This window comes from Plecotus auritus, assembly GCF_963455305.1.
Source record: "Plecotus auritus genome assembly, chromosome: 12".
Lineage (NCBI taxonomy): Eukaryota > Metazoa > Chordata > Mammalia > Chiroptera > Vespertilionidae > Plecotus > Plecotus auritus.
Window position 1 is genome coordinate 3,720,205 of NC_137778.1, and position 18,694 is coordinate 3,738,898.

Consider the following 18,694-nt stretch of genomic DNA (forward strand, 5'->3'; position numbering starts at 1 on the left):
CTGAAAACCAAAGCTAAAGACCTGGTCAGTGACTCATGCAGAAGGCTGGGCAGGGTCACTAGGACTTGAAAATACCCTGCTCTGGCCTGGTGTGACTACACCTAAGTGCCCAGTATGGGCTCAAAGCGTTATTCCTGTGGTAAGAATTCTTGCCCCAGTTAAAGACTATCCAGACTGGTCCCTCTGCCAAAAGCTGTGAGGCCGGGCTGGTTTCCGTAGATGCTGCCCCCACACTCTGTGCTCTCTTTCATTGGATCCCTGGCCCTACCAAGAGGTGGAAAGTTTCAGAGATATGGTGCAAGCAGGTGCCCAACAAATGTGGGGTGGAGCCAGGCAGGGGCTAATGCCAGGGAATGGCATTGGGTGTGACTTTGGAACTATGAATGGAGGAAGCAGCACCTTCTGGGCCATTCCAGAAAACCTAGCTGGGGAAAAAAGGTCAAGTGTGCAGAAACAGGTGGGGCCCAAGGAAGCAAACTGGTGTGTAGAGGTGATGGGCGGGCTTGAGCCTGCTAGCTGGGAGTCAGGAGATCCTGCAGCCCAGAGTGATAGGCAGAGGGGCCCAGGGGACAGCCTTGTCTCTCACAGGTGTCGGTAGGGAGTAGGGGCAGGGAGGGAGGTGATGGCACCTGGTCATATATCAGACTTCAGTGTTCTGATGGCAGCAAGGGAGCAGGACAGATTAGTTCTGAGATCTCCTGGCCATGAGGGCTGGGCCCTGATCCCCTGCAGGGCTGGCCTCCTGTGGTCTCAGGACAGGCCTGGGAAGCCTTCTAAACCACAATATTCATTCCAAACCCCTGAGATGGAATTAGGATTGACCAATAATGAAAGTCAGTAGGAAAATAAACTTTATGAAAATAAGGTTCAATTGACATCATTAAAGGATGCATCCCTTGAGTGAAGTCAGGCATAAACATTTCCAGGGAACTTCTGACAAAGTCCGGAAGGCCACGGTGAGTCCTGACTCTCAGGTCCACATGCTTCCTGGGGAGGAAAGGATCTGCACCCCGCTCTGCTGGGTGCTTCCGAGACACAGCTTCTGGTCACGGTGAGCCTGACGCCCAGAAAGGAAAGACCTGGCTGCTCAGCTCTCCCAGGGTCACCCAGCCTTGTGTGGACAGGAAGGGTTGAGCTGGGGGAAGGAAGGAAGCTGGTCACCAGCTGCCCACCTCTGCCCCTCTGAGGTTGCTGTGCCAGGGCTGGGCCACCAGCAGGTTCCAACCCTCTTCTCTGTTGGGTTTACCTTTGTCAAAGTATAATTTTCAAAATATTAAAACATGTCTCATACAAAACAGGTATCAATTTTATCCTCAATTTATGAGGGAACCCGCAAGATGGCGACCCTCATTCAAAGAACATTAGAAGAGGAATAGGACCAAGATGGCAGCGTAGGTAAACGTGGTAGTCACCGGCTCCCACAACCACATCAAAATCACAACTAAAATACAAAACAACCATCATTTAGAATCACCTGAAATCTGGCCGAATGGAAGTCCTACAACTAGAGAACTGAGGAAGAAAGCATATTGAGACTGGTGGGAGGGGCAGAGGCATGAAACAGGCTGGTCTGACACCCATCTGTGTCCCCAGGCAGTGGCTGACATTGCATTTCCTGGGAGGCCCAGAGCCAGTCCACTCAGTGGACAGCTTCAGACCACACCAGATTACAACTCTACACATCCATCCATGAGTGATACACTCAAGGGGCAGTCTCAGAGAGCACCAAAGCCCCACTGAAGCAAGTCCTGCTCCATAGGGGTGTCTCCTGCACAGCAGCTCTTCCACTGTAGTTGCAGCTGGTCCTCACAATTGGCCTGGGGGTCAGTTCCTCCCAGTGACACAAACAGCAATCAAGGTTCAACTGCAACAAGGCAGTGCACACAGCCCACACAGAAGTCACCTAGAGTGTGCAGCTCAGGTGACTGGAGAGGCTGAGCCACTGGGCCCTACAGGACACCTACTACACAAGGCCACTCTACCAATTCCAGGAGACATAGCAGCTCTATCTAATACGTAGAAACAAGCACAGGGAAGCAGCCAAAATGTGGAGACAAAAAACCATGTCACAAATGAAAGAACAGAAGAAATCTCCAGAAAAAGAACTCAATGAAATGTAAGCAAGCAAATTATTAGATACAGAGTTCAAAACAAATGGTTATAAGGATGCTCAAGGATCTTAATGAGAGCTTCAAAGGACTTAGTGAGAATTTCAATGATCTTAGTGAGAATTTCAAGAAAATTAGTGAAAACATCAAAGACATGAAAAAAGGACCAGTCAGGAATGAAGGGTACACTAACAGAAATGAAGAATAATTTACAGAGAATCAGCAGTAGAGTAGAGGATGCTGATAATCAAATCAACAATTTGGAATATGAGGAAGCAAAAAACACCCAATCACAAGAGCCAAAAAATATGAAGATAGTGTAAGGAGCCTCTGGGACAACTTCAAGTTACCAGCATTCACATCATGGGGGTGCCAGAAGGAGAAGAGAGAAAGCAGGAGATTAAAAACCCATTAAAGAAATAATGACAGAAAACTTCTCCTATCTGGTGAAAGAAATAGACTTACAAGTCCAGGAAGTTCAGAGAGTCTCAAACAAGAGGAACCCAAAGAGGCCCACACCAAGACACATCATAATTAAAATGGCAAAGGTCAAAGACAAAGAGAGAATCATAAAGGCAGCAAGAGAAAAGCAGTTAGTTACCTACAAGCGAGCACCCATACTGTCAGCTGATTTTTCAACAGAAACTTTGCAGGCCAGAAGGGAGTGATGAATAGCAAGGACCTACAACCAAGATTACTCTAGCCAGCAAAGCTGTCATTTAGATTGAAGGTCAATTAAAGAGCTTCCCAGACAAGGAAAAGCTAAAGGAGTTCATCACCACTAAACCAGTATTACATGAAATTTTGAAGAGTATTCTTGAAGAAGAAGAAGAAGAAGAAGAAGAAGAAGAAGAAGAAGAAGAAGAAGAAGAAGAAGAAGGGAAATATGAACAATAAAATGGCAATAAATACATATCTATGAACAATTGAATCTAAAAATAAAAATAAATGAAAAAGGAATCTAATGAACAAAATACACTGATGAATAAAATAGAACCAGAGACATGGAACCATGGAACAGACTGACAAATCTCAGAGGGAATGAGGGGAGAGGGGGCAAGAGGGGGAAGAGATGAACCATAGAATTTACATGCATATATGCATTACCTAGGGACACAGCCAATAGGGTGGTGAAGGCCTAGGGCAGGGTGGCAACCGGGTGGAGGGGGCAATGGGGGGTAAAAGGAGGACATTTGTAATACTCTCAACAATAAAGATTTTTAAAAAAAGAACATTCAAAGAACTGGTTATTTAGAGGCAATTGAAAAAACAAAGGTTAGAATAAAATGGCTAAATTAGACACCAAACTGATGACTGTTTACAGGGCAATAAAATCATGGTTACATTTTTTTACTGGATGGTTAGGCAGCACCTTCATGAGAGGCTGCGTGGAATTTCACAGTCCCCGGCGCTGGCCTAAGGACAGGCCAGCTGGTCGGTTCTCCGGGAAAGCAGCAGTCCCTGGGCAGGCCGCGAGGTAGGAGGCTGGCGTTGAAGGAACCTGCGTTTTCTTCTTGGCATTTTGATGCGTTTGGGGTAATTTTCCTTTATATCTTCTCCCAGGTGCGCACGAGGGGCTCCATAAAGAGGCGACCTCCATCACGGCGGTTCCGGAAATCTCAGTCGGAATTCGGGGAGCTGGGAGATTTCAGGGCCCCAGAGTCGTCCCAGGAGAATGGAGCCCAGGAAGAAGCCGGGGACGAGGTGTTCCTGTCCAAGAACAAGGCCCCAGGCTCCCCTCAGCCCAGCGAGGAGGCAGGAAGGGCCCACGAGAGGCCCCCTCTGAGGAGGACGGATAAGCAGGAAGGGGAGGCCCAGGCCCCCGAAAAGCCCACCCCGGAGCAGCTCCCTGAGAAGGCCACCCCGAGTGCCCAGGAAGAGGCCACCCCACCACCCCTGGGCCCCAGCACAGAGGCCCCCAGCGCAGAGGCGGAGAGCGGGTGTGGGAGCCCCACGGAGGCAAGGCCGGCCACAGAGCAGAGGGAGGAGGCCGCAGAGCAGAGGGAGGAGGCCACAGAGCAGAGGAAGGAGGCCGCAGAGCAGAGGAAGGAGGCCGCAGCAGTGAAGGCGGAGAGGGCCAGCGGGGCAGGGGAGCCTGCACAGCAGAGCCTGGACATGCAGCGGCTGGAAGAGGGTGCTGGGGGGCAGGAGAGCCCCCAAAGTCCCCCTGGAGGCGCGGAGGGCAGCCTCACCCCTGCAGAGGGGAGTGGCAAGGGAAAGCAAGAGGAGGGGGCTGTCCTGGAGCCAGGCTGCCACCCCAGGACCGGCAGCAAGGTCCCGGAGAAGGAGGTAGGTGGCTCTGCTAGCGAATCCTCCCGACAGGAGGGACTCCGGACTCCGCTGTCCTGGGCCCTCGCCCCCCACTGCCATTTCCTGGCCGTTTCACAGGACACCTGTGGGCTGTGCCTGTGCACTGCAAGTGAGGGGTTTTACTAAGAGTGTCCGATGTGGTGGTTCTCCTGGTTCCTGCTCCTCACTAGCTCACTCCTTTCTGCCTGCAAACATGCTGAGTCTCCCTAACTGCCAGGGTTCTTGTCCCAGCAATAAGAAGGGTTCAGCAATCTGGAGAAAGGCTGTGTGTAGATTAAGCAAGAGTCCAAAGACGAAAGATAATTTTGAAAGGCATTGGGGGTCAGAGGAGCTTCAGCTAAAGGAGCTAAAGGATCTCCTTGTCTCAGGACCCTTGCTTTTTATTAACACAATTCGTCCTAAGGCAAGGTGGAGACATACACTTCAAAGGGTAGGGTTTACAGAGGCATTGTCAGATTGGGGAATAGCCTACAGCTGTTCAGGTGTTTGGCCAACAAGAGGCAATAACATGCAGATTAAGATGCCCTGAGCTGTCTGGCAGTAAACAATCATCCTATTCAGGTTTGGCAGAAGTGCCTTTTCAGCTGTTCCAACAGGTAATTACATATGTGACTCAGCCCTTGTTGAGCCCCCAAGTTTCATCAACCTTTTGATAGAACTCTTCTAATTATGACATGCTGGAATTGGCTTCCGGCACCTAACCCTGAAGAAAAGCCCCTCAACTCTGCCCCCACCACACCCCCGTGCTCTCTGTCCCTCTTGTTTCCCCGGCGACCTTGCTCTGATCGCTGACTTTGCAGCTCACCAATGCCCTCCCAGCCACCAAAGACTAATGGCCTCTTGGTTCTTGTCACCCTCACCTCTGCCATCTGCCCTGAAACCCCTCCCGCCTGTCCAGCGAGGCTGCCTGGCCCCTCCCCGCTCTGTCGTGGGAAAGAGTCCCCGCCTACTGAGCTTGGCCACGTGCTGACCGCTGCGTCTCCTCTGCTCCCACTGCCAGGCGGCAGCCCTGAATGACTGCGGGGCCTGGGCCTCACCGCCACCTGCTGGCGACTTCCATCGCTCAGCACCGGCCTGGCTCGAGCAGGGGCCTGACTGTGCACACAGACTTCTTACAGGGCCTTCCAGTCCCCTGCTCCCAGCACTCCCAGAGCCAAACTTATCTATCACTCAGCAGACTTTCTATGCATATTCAGCTGAAACCCAGCCCCCTTTGCCAGCCTTCCCTGTTTTTGCTGCTGAAGTACTGACCCCTTTCTCTGTCACCCTCCTCCCACCCGCCCCGCCCCGTCCACAGGCAATCAGTCCACGGGTCTTACTGAGTCCCCCATTGAGGGCCTTTGGTTTCTCCTCCTCACCACTGCCCAGACCCCATGTTATCCATCCCTCCTCACCTCCACAGTCACAGCGCTCCTCAGAGTCCTGGTCTCCAGGTCCACCCAGTGCACCGGCCCCGCATTCACCTTCCGGAGGCCAGCTCGATGCCTGCTCTCCCACCCACACCTCCCTGTCCTTTGGTTAACTGAGTTCATGTTTCTCTGCAAGCTGAGAGCTGGCGTCCCCAGCCTTCACCCGTCCCCATGACAGGGCCCAGGGCTCCATCCTTCCCCACCTACCATTCCACAATGGCCATCTCACCAGCTCCTGCCGGCCCTGCCCCAGAAACCCTGCACACCAGCCCAGATGCTCTGGGCAGCGTGGGCCACCTGGAGCCCACCCACCGCCTCTGGGTCTCCGCAGGCAACCCCTGGTTGCCCGGGGACAGACGCCCCCAGCTCCTTCCACACCTTCCACTCAGTGCGGTCCATGAGGATGGCCCACGCCACAAACACCTTGCACTGTGGATCCGTACATAAGTCTCTCAGCTTCTCAGCTGGAAACCTGATGGTGATGAGGCCCAAGCAGCTCCTAACACATGGGGAGCTGACAGCGGTGTTCCCACGAGCGCTCAATCAATAGCTGGCTACCTGGCCTTCCCTCCAGGGCCAGTCTTTTCGTTTCAGTTCTTTCTGTTAGTTTCCATTTTTGTGCTGACAAAGACTTCTGAGCAGTGTTTCAGGACAGAGAACTTGAGTGGGAATGTGCGAGTAGGTAAGAAGTAGGGCAGGGAGGATGTGGGAAGTCAGGCATCAAAGCAGAGGCGGCATCACCTCAATGTTGAAGGCTTAAGCTCTGGTCCCTGGGTTTAAATCCTGACTCTACCGCTTGCCAGCTGTGTGACCTTCGGGAAGTCACTTGACCTCTCTGTGCCTTAATTGCCCCATCTATGAAACAGAGCTAATAGAAGTATCTGAGTCATATTGCTTTTGTGAAGAATAACTGAGTTGACACATGTAAAAGATGCATCAGGCACATAGCATTATTATCACTATTACTACTACGGTTGCTATTGTTGTCTGACCTGGCATCCCTGAGGAGATGGCTGGTGTCAGGATTTCCCACTCTCCTCCCAATTCTTTCTTTCCTGCTCTGTTCACAGGACGACACCTCTGTCCAGGACACGAGGATGTAAAGAGAAAGCCCCTGTGCCGGGTGACGAAGGGGCTAGAGACGGCTCCTCAGACGTAGCAGCCGCAATGGTAGCAGCGAATGAAGACGCCAGAAGCGGACTACGGGCAGGAGTCCACCTGAAGACACGTATCCTGCTTCCTGGCCTCCACCCCGGCCCGGCATAGACTGGGTCTGAGGGCAGCAGATTTTATCAGCTTGAGTTTGTGTTATTTGATGGACTTGGTTTTAAAAACAAAACACTTATTTAAAACAACTTGCTAGAGTGACTACTCCCTGGTGATACTGGTCAACCCCTGGGTCCAGACACTGTCCACGCGCACCCACCCCTGCGCTGACCTCGGGACGGACTATGAGCTGATCGGGTTGTGTGTAAAGTGTTAGCCTTTTACTGCCCTAAAGTTTTTACCTGCTCGAATGTGAGTAAAACCCGATTTCAGGCGGCCAGAAACAAAAAGAAAACAGTACTGCTGAGAATGTGAATCCTGTGACAGAAAGACCTTAAATTGTGTCAAGACCCTGAGACAGCCTTTCAGCAGGGCCCAGATGTGAGCTAGCCAGTCAACTCTTAAAACGCCAGGTCCTAGCTGGTTTGGCTCCGTAGATAGAGCGCTGGCCTGCGGACTAAAGGGTCCTGGGTTCGATTCCAGCCAACGGAATGCCCGGTTGCAGACTCCGCCCTCAGTGGGGGGGGGGCATGCAGGAGGCAGCCAATCCATGACTCTCTCTCATCATTGATGTTTCTATCTCTCTCTCCCTCTCCCTTCCTCTCTGAAATCAACAAATATATATATATATATTAAAAAAAACAACAACACTGAGCTAGGAGAGATAATCATAGAAACATGAAAAAAAAAAAAACAATGCATCTGTGCCGGCAGCAGCCACTGGGTTTCCTAGGTGCCGGGCTCAGTCACCAGTCACCCCTTCTGCTGGGAGGAGGAGACGGCAGGCATGGACAGGCCTCTGTGGACAGGCCGAGCCGGCAGGTCTCTGGGCTCTGCTGTAGCTCTCCGTCCTGAAAGCAGACCAGTGTGGACAATGCCTGCCCGCTGACTCATCCAGGGAGGCCTTGAGCCGTTCCTGGGAGGTGCTTTGAGTGCTGGGATGTGCAAACCACATAATAAAAACGCCCTCCCCGCTTCCCTGGGAAGCTGTCCTCCAGGGAAACCCAGCTCCGCGGCCGCCTCCGGAGGACTGGCGGGCCTTCAGTCCATTCTCACGTAGCTCTTGCTATATGCTCTGTGGAGAGCACAGGAGGCTTTGCAAGGCCGCGGCCTGACTCCCCACTCCGTGGCTCATAGCCTCTCCCCCATAATGCACTCCTGCTGAAAGATGTTAATCCAAATAAATGTTTCATCTTTAGGCTTGGGTTTTATGAGTTCAGTGACTTAGCGGCTGAATCTGCTATTTCTCTGGAGGTCTGTGAGACCACACACGCTCCTCCCACTTTAAAAATCATCTCCCAGGTGAAGAGGCCTTATCTCACCGCTGGTACCTCAACTTTCATCCCATTCTCAGTTCTCCGAACTCCAGGATAGTGTTAATATTTGGGATATTTTTTAAAAACGTTTAAAATAGAATGCATTTTCTAACACAGGTAATGTAGTGAGGACTGGTGCTGTAATAGGCTTTGTATCTAGCAGAGTTCTGGAGCCACGGAGTGTCTATGAAGTATCTCTGTCCCTCTACCTGTCACCCATCATCTACCTATCCAGCCATTGACAGAGATGTATCCCCCTAAACAACACATGGTTTTATTTATATGTGCCTTTGGGTCATTTGTACACTCACACCAGAGCCAGGTAAGAATTCTGTGAATCGCCCTAGCTGGTGTGGCTCAGTGGCTAGCGCATCTGCCTGTGGACTGAAGGGTCCCGGGTTTGATTCTGGTCAAGGGCACATGCCCAGGTTGCAGGCTCCATCCCACCCAGTAGGGGCATAAAGGGGGCAGTCAATCAATGATTCTCTCTCATCATTGATGTTTCTATCTCTCTTTCCCTCTCCCTTCCTCTCTGAAATCAATAAAAAATATATTTTTTAAAAAGAGTCCTATGAATGTGTGCCTGGTTGTAAGTGTGTGTGACCAAAAGAAAAGGAGGGGAACAGACAGTGTGGGGCGTGGGTGTGAAAATAAAACTCCATTTTTCCACGGGAGGGTCTGTCCCGTATAGCTGCAGATGAGAAAGGAGCAATAACAATGGACAAGAATGTGACAGTGAAGGAGTGTGTGTCATGTGTCAAAATACCTTCCCACCTCCCCGTTCCCTATTAGTTACAGTATTTGATCTATTTTGTGAAAATGAAAAAGGAGGCCCCATTCCCAGGGTTGTTATATGACGGAGGAATTCACCAGGTGCCGCAGCCTGGCTGCTTACAGCTCTCCTTTCCCGAAAGGTGTCGCATTTCATGGTTGATCCCGGAATTTCATGGCTGGGCATGAAAGAAATCCATTGTGTCTTAGGTAGCAACCAGGAAGACTATTTCATTCAGACTTTCTTTTTCTTTTTTTTAAATATATATTTTTATTTACTTCAGAGAGGAAGGGAGAGGGAGAGAGAGATAGAAACATCAATGATGAGAGGAAATCGTTGATTGGCTGCCTCCTGCACGCTCCCTACTGGGGATGGAGCCTGCAGGCAGGCTTGGCTCATGCCCTGACCAGGAATGGAAGGTGACCTCCTGGTTCATGGGTCCATGCTCAACCACTGAGCCACGCCCGCCGGGCTCATTCAGACTTTCTTCATCACAGGACACAGAGGGAGCCATGGAATTGGGCTCGGATGCCCTTGGGTGCTCCTGTGAGTAATGAATGGCTCTGCCCCTTCATGCTGTCATTTCTCATAAAACTTTGAGAAAATTTCTTGGACTTAGATAAACCTCTCATGTCAGTTATCTCACTAACTGCTTCTGTTTTAAAGAAAACGTGAACTGAATAGCTCTTTAACCAGCATTCAGAGACAAAATTCTTCAGTGATTATGTGGTTGGTACTCAAAGAAGGGTATTACCGAGAGGCAGGCACTCCTTCCCCTTCAGGAAAACTCCAGGACGTCCAACACCAGTCGCTGCTGTTGGGGTGTCTAAGGAGCCCTGCGTGCCCAGTGGCGCCAGGCACTGCCCCTCAGGAGGGACAGCCCGCTCACTGCAGCCTCTGCAAGGAGTCAGAGCAGGAAGGCGCAGAAGGACCCGCCCTGCGCCCTGCGATGCCTCACGCTCTGTCTCCTTTCATTCCACCAACACAAGGGGACGCATAGTTGTAAGAACCCTGTTTTCTTTGTGATTTAAAAATGTTTGGTGCCAGATGGGTACTAGACTTCCAGGGGGATCACTTCATAAGGTCTATAAATGTCTAACCACTATGTTGTACACCTAAAACATATAATACTGTATGTCACCTATAATTGAAAAATTAAAAATAATAATAAAGGCCAATTATCTTAATTTTTCTCATTATAAAAGCCTATATTTTAGAAAATTTGTTGAGGAAAATAATATTTTAAGTGAATAAAAATTTATTCATAATTCCAGTACCCAGACATAACAATATTTTATGGATTTTCCTCTAGTTTTTTAATGCATGTATCCACGTTTTGTTTTTCTTGCTAATTCTTGGTTATTACAAAATTAGGATCTTACTCTATGAATCTGTGTATCTTTCTTTTTGGTAACACACTGTCCTCAACCCATCTTCACAAACAATCACAGTTTGTCCTTTTCTATTCACCCAGGAACATCCAGAGCAAGACCCAGTCTGTGTAAAACACGGGTCCTATGATCCCCGGGGGGAAATGAACCTGATCTAGACCTTAGACCCCTGTCACCTTTATGACCTCATGCACCCTCAAAACTTAAAACAAGGGACAACTTTTGAATGAAAAATGAAAGGACTGAAGCAACTCAAAGTTCATTCCTGGCGATTTAGTGTTTGCAAAATTCAAAGGGAGGCATGGCATCAGCCTTAGAAAAAAGGATCAGTGAGGGGAAACCACATAGAAATGTTTTTCGTAAAAGTAGCTGAAACTATCGTAGGACGTTAGACTGGAGTCTGGAAAAAGACACACATTTTCAGTCAGATCCAAGTTTCTGTTCGGATCAGGACATGGGGTTCAGTGGGCGAAGCAAATCTACCCTCTCTGACTTGGGGTGGCTGCGTGTCCGTCAGTGCCTCCCCCGACAGGCTGCAAACAAGGCCCAGCACAGCCTAGAGGCCAGTCCGGTGTGCCGGGTGAGCTGACCAGGCCGCCGGCTGCCGTTCCACTGATCCCGAATGGAAGGTCGCTAAGGATGGAAGAGGGCTTCAGAAACGGGGAGCCTCTGCAATGTGACCACAGACCGCAAGCAGAAAGGGAGGGGTCTGGGGAAGAAGGTGACGCTCAGGACTAAGGCAGACAAGGCCATGGGGAGCCCAGGCCAGGAACCCTGACGCCTGAGAACGAGTGCTCCCATTCCGCGGGGCCCGGGCCTCTGGGTCGGTTTCCTGCAGACGGGGGCGGGGTGGGGGGTGGGACGAAGGTCCTTACCACCGCCGCCGCTCCTCCCCTCCTCCCCTCCTCCTCCCCTCCTCCCCTCCTCCTCCCCTCCTCCCCTCCTCCCCTCCTCCTCACCTCCTCCCCTCCTCCCAGCTACCAGAGCACCCACCTCTGCTCCCTCCTCCACACCATTCAGACCAGCCTCTCAGGTCTCAGTGGTTCCTACGCCAGCGCCGCCTCTTCTTGCCAGTGGCCTCATGAGCTACCTAAGGTCTCTGGGCCTGATTCCCTCACTGCAAAATGAGGGTAACAGTAGCACCTCAGGGCCGATTGGTGTGAATGTCCAGTGAGTTCCATGCGCGCAAAGAGCTTAAAAGAAGGCATGGTCCATCCTGCACGTTAGGGAAAGTTGGCTGTTAATTCTTTTAGATTTTTTTTCTTCCCATCACCTTCCTAGCGGGGATAAGGGTGTCTTTCTCTCGCCCGTTCTTATTGCCCTCGTACCCAGACCCACCCACCAGCGGGCATCGGGTGGGGGTGCAGAGTGGAATGGGCCCTGGTCCGTGGGCGCACTAAGGGTGGTCTCAGGGGAGAGTGGGGGAGCTCCCCACAAGGGGCGAAAGCTGGAGGCGGGGAAACACTGGGCGGCGAGCACTCGGCGGCGTCCGGCGCCGTCCCAGAGGCTCTGCCTGCACCCTCCTAGCCGGGTTCCCAGCGCGCGGGCGCCCCACTGGTGGAAAGGCCCGGCGATCCCGGGCTCCGGGGCGGCAGCTTCCCGAACCAACAGTGTGCGGACGGCGCGCAATGAGCGCTCCCGCCGCTCCTCCTCCGCACGGCGGGAAGGGCTCCGCGCCCGCGCCTTGGGGAGGGAGCGTCGGGGCGGTGAAAAGGTCGCTGGCCGCCTCGGGGCGGAAATAAAGCGAAAGGCGGAAGGAGAGAGGCGGGGTGAGGCTGAAGGGAGGCGCCTCGAGCCCGTCTGCCGAGAGCGGCTCGTTGGTCTAGGGGTATGATTCTCGCTTCGGGTGCGAGAGGTCCCGGGTTCAAATCCCGGACGAGCCCAGGCTCTTAGGTTCTTTTCTTAAACCTATAAATTAAAAGCTTTTTTCTTTTTCACTCAGGCCATTTAGCCGTTTATATTCAACAACTCCAGCCTAGAGCTCGAACGTTGATCACCTTAATCTTGCGAAGCAGGGCATCGAATGAGGTCGGTTCGTACAAATATATGATTGCCGTGCGTCTGAGAGTGAGGCATGACAATTGCTTATAACCCTTCAAAACACAAGTGCTTGCCAAAGAGACGCCTCGTGCAGAATCCGGGGGCACCCCAACCCCTCCTAACCGGAGCAGAGGACGCCTGAGTTAGCAGGTCCCAGGTGAGGGCGGGCCAAGCTCCTCCAGCCGAAGCCCAGCCCCGCGGGCGGTGGACGTGCCCGGCTTGGGCAAGGGTAAGGCTCACCCACCTGCAGGCAACCCAGGTCGGAACTGTGCGCCCGCAGCGTGCGCGCTGCACTCAGGCACTGGCCGCGTGTGTAGCGTTTTCATGTTACATCTTTTAATGGTATTTAAATGTAAAGTGCGCTCTCAGTTCAGAAAGTCTCATCTTCGTGTTTTGCAACAATACGTATTTATAAGATGTATTGATGTAGTCTAAAGGAATTTATTTAGAAATTTTAAATTATTTAAGGAAGGAAAAGTGGGCTCGTCCGGGATTTGAACCCGGGACCTCTCGCACCCTAAGCGAGAATCATACCCCTAGACCAACGAGCCGGTGCGCTACGTTCTCGTCGCCATGACAAAGGAATGTGAAGCTACTTAGTCCCGCGCCCCCAAGCGGTTATTTTTATAATGGTGTTTATCTTTAGCTGTTCTTAATATTCTATCGTCAGTTTTCTATTTTATTTTCCCTTTTGATATTTGCAAATCAGTGACACAAAAGAAAACAGTGTCATTGCTGGTGTACTATTTACCTCATATAAAAAAACATAATTCTATGTATATTCGTGACTAACAAATTGCATGAGTGTGTGGCAATGCCTGTGGCAGCCAGATTCCACACTCTACTGAGTTCTGGTTGTTGCAGTTTCCAATAACAGTAAAATGGTCGGTTTCTAGCCTGTATCTGTTATCCTAGTGTTCAAAGCACCATCTTTCCAGCCTTGTGAATTCCCATCTCTGTTTTTACTCAAACTGTTCTCTTCAGCTGGAAAATCTCTTTCCTTTTGCATAAACCCCAAACTCTTACCTTTCCAGAAAAAAAGATACTTTAACATATTGAAACCAATTGTATGTGTCTCCTTTAATCACAATTTGCTGGAGGCCAAGACTCCAACACCAACACTGAATTCTGTAATTGGCAACCAATTTTATAATTGGTTATAATTGGTGCCCAGTTGTCCCAATATCTTTAAGGCTTGGCTTATTTATTATATGTAAAATTTTTAAATAGTATTGAGGTTTATGCTAGCAAAGCCAGCATTCAATGAATAATTGCTGAATGGCTGTAATTTGTTCCAAATCCATTAACAATGTAAATGTTGGTACTTGGACAATCAGTAATTATGAAGTGTCACTCTAGCAATAAGTAACCAGATAGGAAACAATAAATAGTGTGACTGATCTAAATAGACCTATTCATTTATTTTATTTCATATACCATTCATTTGCCAGCTTATTCATTTGTTCCCTAGCTCGTTTATTAAACAAACATTTAGAAGCTCTTCGTGCCAGACACTGAATTATCAACTTTCTGTGGTTTGACACCAGTAAATCACAGTGTGGAGCTCTAACATTCAGCCCCGCCCTAGTTTTATTTGAAACTGTCCTCTACTTCCCCTCCTACTCTTTCCTTCTTAGAGCTCAAGGCAAAGAGGATAATAAATACACTTTAAAATGTTAATTAGCTCTAGATGCCCGAATAGTTTACTCCTCAAACCTAACAAATGTGCCCTGAAAACTTAAGTTTATATTTCCCCAGAATGAGGAAACTACAAAATATAACTTACGTAAAATAATGTAACCACTTCAGATTTCTGAAAACCCCAGTCTCTGTAGTTATTAAGAGGGCTCTGTGCTCTCCTTTCCCACTTGAACTTACTAGAGCTGATTATCATTTTTTTGGTTTTTCTTTTTCTTCCACCGACTTCTCTCTAGTGGTTGAAAAAGAGTTTGCCTTTTACTCTGCAGGCTCCCCGAGAGTATCTCATTTGCCCCTCACAACAGAGATGCAGGAAGACTGACAGTAACAAAATTCAAGATGTCAATTGCCTATCATGGTGAGAAACCTCTCTTGGGTCAGAGCAGTGGTCGGCAAACTGCGGCTCGCGAGCCACGGTTTGCCGCTCTGTTGACTGAGTTTGCCGACCACTGCGTAAGGCATTACCCTTACCCAGTTTTGACTTCATGTTAAAGACATTAGTACATTATTAAAATGTTTTTTAAGTGTTTCTCCCTAAGGCAGTGGTCGGCAAACTTATTAGTCAACAGAGCGGCAAACCGCGGCTCGCGAGCCGCATGTGGCTCGCGAGCCGCAGTTTGCCGACCACTGGGTCAGAGGAATGCATGTGAGCCCTGCAAGAGGCATCCTTTCCCAGTGAGGGGATGTAGTACAGAGATGGCTGCAGGGTCTCCCAGTCACAGCCAACAGAGAAGCCTGGTGACATATCTCCCACGACGATGAACACCTCCCAAGGACTCCATTACTCTGGTTACCCAATGGTGCCTCTGTGCCCAGAGACATCAGAGCCAATAAAACTCAGATTTACAAAAATTTTAAATAAAAATGCAACCCTTCTCCTGGATTAAGATGTTTCTTTCTATAGCAATATCAATGAAACTGATTTAGCTTCAGGCAACCCTTTCTCCGTGTGGTCTGGCATTCACCTTTAACTCTGATCAAATTCTGTGTTCCAGGAGCCTCTGGTCATCACTGCCCACGGGCCGCAGCTTTCCAATTGTCCTCTGTCAACAAATCTCAGAACACATGGAGGGAGGGAATGGCAGTGAGAACATAGAGGGTGAAGAGGATTCTGCCACAGTCACCAAGATCTGTCGGAAACTTTGGTGCCTGTCACCCTCTTCCTGCTGTCTCCGCTACTTCCAGCTCTAGAAAATCCTGCTCAGATATCTTCATCAGCACCAGGTGATCCTGAGTGTCCCTTATCTTATCTCTAGGAAGAGAAAGCAAAAGCCCGAGAGGTTCCCAAGGTAGACTCCTTCTCAGGGTGTACTGGCGGGAGCAGGAACCCAGTGAGACCCACGGGCCATGCACAGGTAACTACCTACCAGCCAGAGGCTCTGCATGTGACTTTCCTTATTACTGATTCTGCGGGGGAAACTCTCCTCCAGGAGCCCATTCCTTTCAGAGGTAGTAGCCCTTTAACAAGGCCCTTTCTGACCTTACTGGAGTCTTCCTCCCATTCCATGTGCTGCCTCCACGGCTGGAGCTGGAAAGAGGAGTTTGCAGGATGGAGGAGGAGGCGTCTGAAAAGCAGGAGGGCTGTTGAACGATCCTCAGACGAACAATCATGAATGGAATCAGGGGTTTTGTTTTTGTTTTTTTCCATTTACTCTCTTAACAGAAGGATCAGAAACTACCGCGCAAGGACCGCACAGTGAAAACAACCTTGCATGGTATTCTGCCTCTGCAACCTCTCTAGACTAGTTCGGTCAACACTCACCTTTCCCTTCAACAAGCCGTTACTTTCTTTCTCCTGGTGGTCTGGCATTGTTTATCGTGGGAGCCTTTCGCTCCGGTTGCATGTTCGTCCTTCTGCGGCTGGACTGAGCTGCCGGCCTCTGCGGGACCACCTGCGGGCTTCGCCCTGGAGGCTCTGCCCGCGGCCCAGCGCACTGGCTTCCTCTCAGCCCAGGCCCGCCCGGGTTTCAGTCCCGGGAACCGGGAGCGCCCTTCTCCACTCCTGCTGGGAAGCGGAGGCCCCAGCTTTCTAGATGCTCTTCTCTTGCGGGAACTTTCCATCCGATGTATCCCCAGTTCTGCCATTCTTCTTCTGAACTGATTCTCCAGTCTGGTCCCTCACGCCCTCTGCCTCGCACCTGGATTTCACCCGCATCTTTCTCTCTCTCTGCCCCTCCGCCTCCCCTTTTGTCAGCTGTTCTAGGGACCCCTCCACACACTTTTCAGTCTCGACTGGGCAACCAGGACGCGGCGGACCCTGTTCTGGGCCCAGGTGACCACGCTCAGCGGGGCAGCCGGGCCCTGGAGAGTCCGGGTGAGGAACGTCCCCATCCCGTTTTCAGTGACAAATGGAGGGACGTTTTGTTGGCAAAAGCAAACCAAACAGAAAGCACCTTCCTTTGTCTTCCAGGTGGTAGGAGAGTTCCCGGTTCCCACCCCTCCTTAGGCCGAAAGGGGCTTCCCAAGGGGAGAGTCAGGCAAGATGGAGACTTCTTCAACCAGCAGATCTCTCTCAGTGTAGCAGCTCAGACATTACCCAGTCCACGCGAAGGACAGGCTTGGGGCAGGGCAAGGGGGGAGGGCCATTGAAGCGGAGTCTCTCCCCGCCGCCCCTTATTAACTTTGTAACTGAACTGCTGTTCCCTTAGGTGAGGCTCCCAGAAACCCACAAGAGCTGACTCAGAGGCAGGACCCCCGGCAAAGACCCGCGACGAGGAGACAAAGGAGAGATCTGTGGGCTGGGACCCTAAGAGAGGCGGCGGGGACACTGGTAGGGGTCAGGCGGCGGGGGCGGCAGGCGGGCAGCCACCCGGGCAGAGCGGTGCGCCGGGTGCTGGCCTCCCGCTCCGGGATGGGAGCCTGGGTGGAACCTGGGAGGCGCGGCCTCGCCTGACGAGAGGGGGGTGATGGACAGTCCTTATCTTCCAATAGCGTCTTTCCCGGGGCGCGAAGCCGACCAATGAGAGGACGGATGGGCGGGGCCTGGCCGGGGCAGGCGGTGGTGGCGGGGCCGTGAGTGGGGGCGCGGCGCGGAGGTGCCACTGGGCGCGGTGGTGGCGAGGCGGCACCGCGGAGCGGAGTGGAGCGAACGGCAGCCGGGCCCGGTGCGCGGCCGCGGGGCTGCAGCGGACGACGATGGCCGCGCCCGCCGGGGCCGGGGCGGAGACTGCGACCCTGGACCGCCGGCGCTGTCTGTGGTCGGTGCTGGCGGCGGCGCTCGGGCTGTGTGAGTGCGGCCGGGCCGGGAGGGGCTCAGGGCCGCGGGGACTCCGGCTGCGCTCGCCCCTCGCGGGGATCGGGCCCTGCGCGCTGGCGCCGAGGCGGGGGCCAGGCGCGGCCTGCGCGCACGGGGCTGGAATTCAGCCGGCGGGGAGCACGGCCCCGGAGGCCTGGGAGGTGCGGCGCCTCTCCCTCCTCCTTCCCTGGGTCCCCGCGTGTTGGGGAGGCGGGGAGCCTACCTGCTGGGTCCCGGGGTCGTGGGGGAGCGACCCTGCTCTGTGCTGCCGCCGAGCCCCCCGAGCGGTGACCCGGGCGCCCGGGCCCGCCTGGGAACCGGGTCAGGAGCCCGGGTTCTGCGTTCTGCACCTTTGGGGAGTGGCAGGCTTTTCATCGGTGGGGCCTTTGTTGTCGGTTCCTTTTCGTGTTTTCAGAGACAGTTTGCTTTGCTTTGTGAGTTTCCTTTCCACTGCTCCCCAGCCCATTTTTCAGCCTCTGGTGGAAGAGCCCTACAGTCTCCGGTCTCACCTCTGGAGCCTGCAGGGCACAGGGAGGAAATGCCCAGAAGGGGATTCGGGGTGAGGATGCAGAGACCTGGGCATGCCACTGAGGTGACCTGGCTGAAGAGACTTTGTTCAAATCCGTAATCATGCCAGTCATAGTCACCCTAGTTTGACAAGACCTAGGACATTTTTTTAATTTTTAGCACATTTTTCTTTTCTTTTTTAAGTCACTTTTTTTCCCCCCTTGAACCTCTGGCTCAATGTGCGGACATGGATGGTTGTTTTGTGGACTCTGGGGTGGCTCCGCCATGGGACCTCCGCGCTGCAGCAGCGAGGACTTGCTGCTGTCTCAGGATGTGCTTGAGTAATGGTGACAGAGGCCAACTCCTGAGAAACACACACTTTCATTTCTTTTGTTCTGCAAAAATGTCAGTTGCATCATTAATACGAGTATCTGAATACAAGTTTACTCATTAATTTCTTTCACGGAAAAAAAAAAGTCCTTAATGTAATTGCCGGAACCAGGAAATACAGGATTAAAGCAATGATTCCAGGAGCCATAAAGTATAAATGTGAAAGTTCCCCCACCCTCTGGAGGCTGACAGATAAGATACAATTCATTCTGTATAAATGTTTCTTCTGAGACAAAAAAAGGTTAAAAGTGT

At 51.6% G+C, this 18,694-nt stretch overlaps 2 protein-coding genes across 8 annotated transcripts in view; both read left to right on the forward strand.

Annotated features, from left to right (window-relative positions):
• RCSD1 (RCSD domain containing 1) overlaps positions 1–8,968 on the forward strand; it is a 51,558-nt gene extending 42,590 nt beyond the window's left edge. For both annotated transcript variants that reach the window (XM_080648889.1, XM_080648890.1), the window contains 2 exons: positions 3,672–4,397; positions 6,898–8,968. In XM_080648889.1, coding sequence (XP_080505015.1) covers positions 3,672–4,397; positions 6,898–6,930 — 759 coding nt within the window. In that variant the 3' untranslated portion in view covers positions 6,931–8,968. The remainder of the gene's footprint in view (positions 1–3,671; positions 4,398–6,897) is intronic.
• Positions 8,969–17,331: 8,363 nt separating this feature from the next.
• MPZL1 (myelin protein zero like 1) overlaps positions 17,332–18,694 on the forward strand; it is a 31,096-nt gene continuing 29,733 nt past the window's right edge. For all 6 annotated transcript variants that reach the window (XR_013959470.1, XR_013959471.1, XR_013959472.1 and 3 more), the window contains exon 1: positions 17,332–17,536. Coding sequence is in view for 3 of the 6 variants with exons in the window: in XM_080648891.1 (XP_080505017.1) it covers positions 17,446–17,536 (91 nt within the window). In the remaining 3 variants the exon portion in view is untranslated. The remainder of the gene's footprint in view (positions 17,537–18,694) is intronic.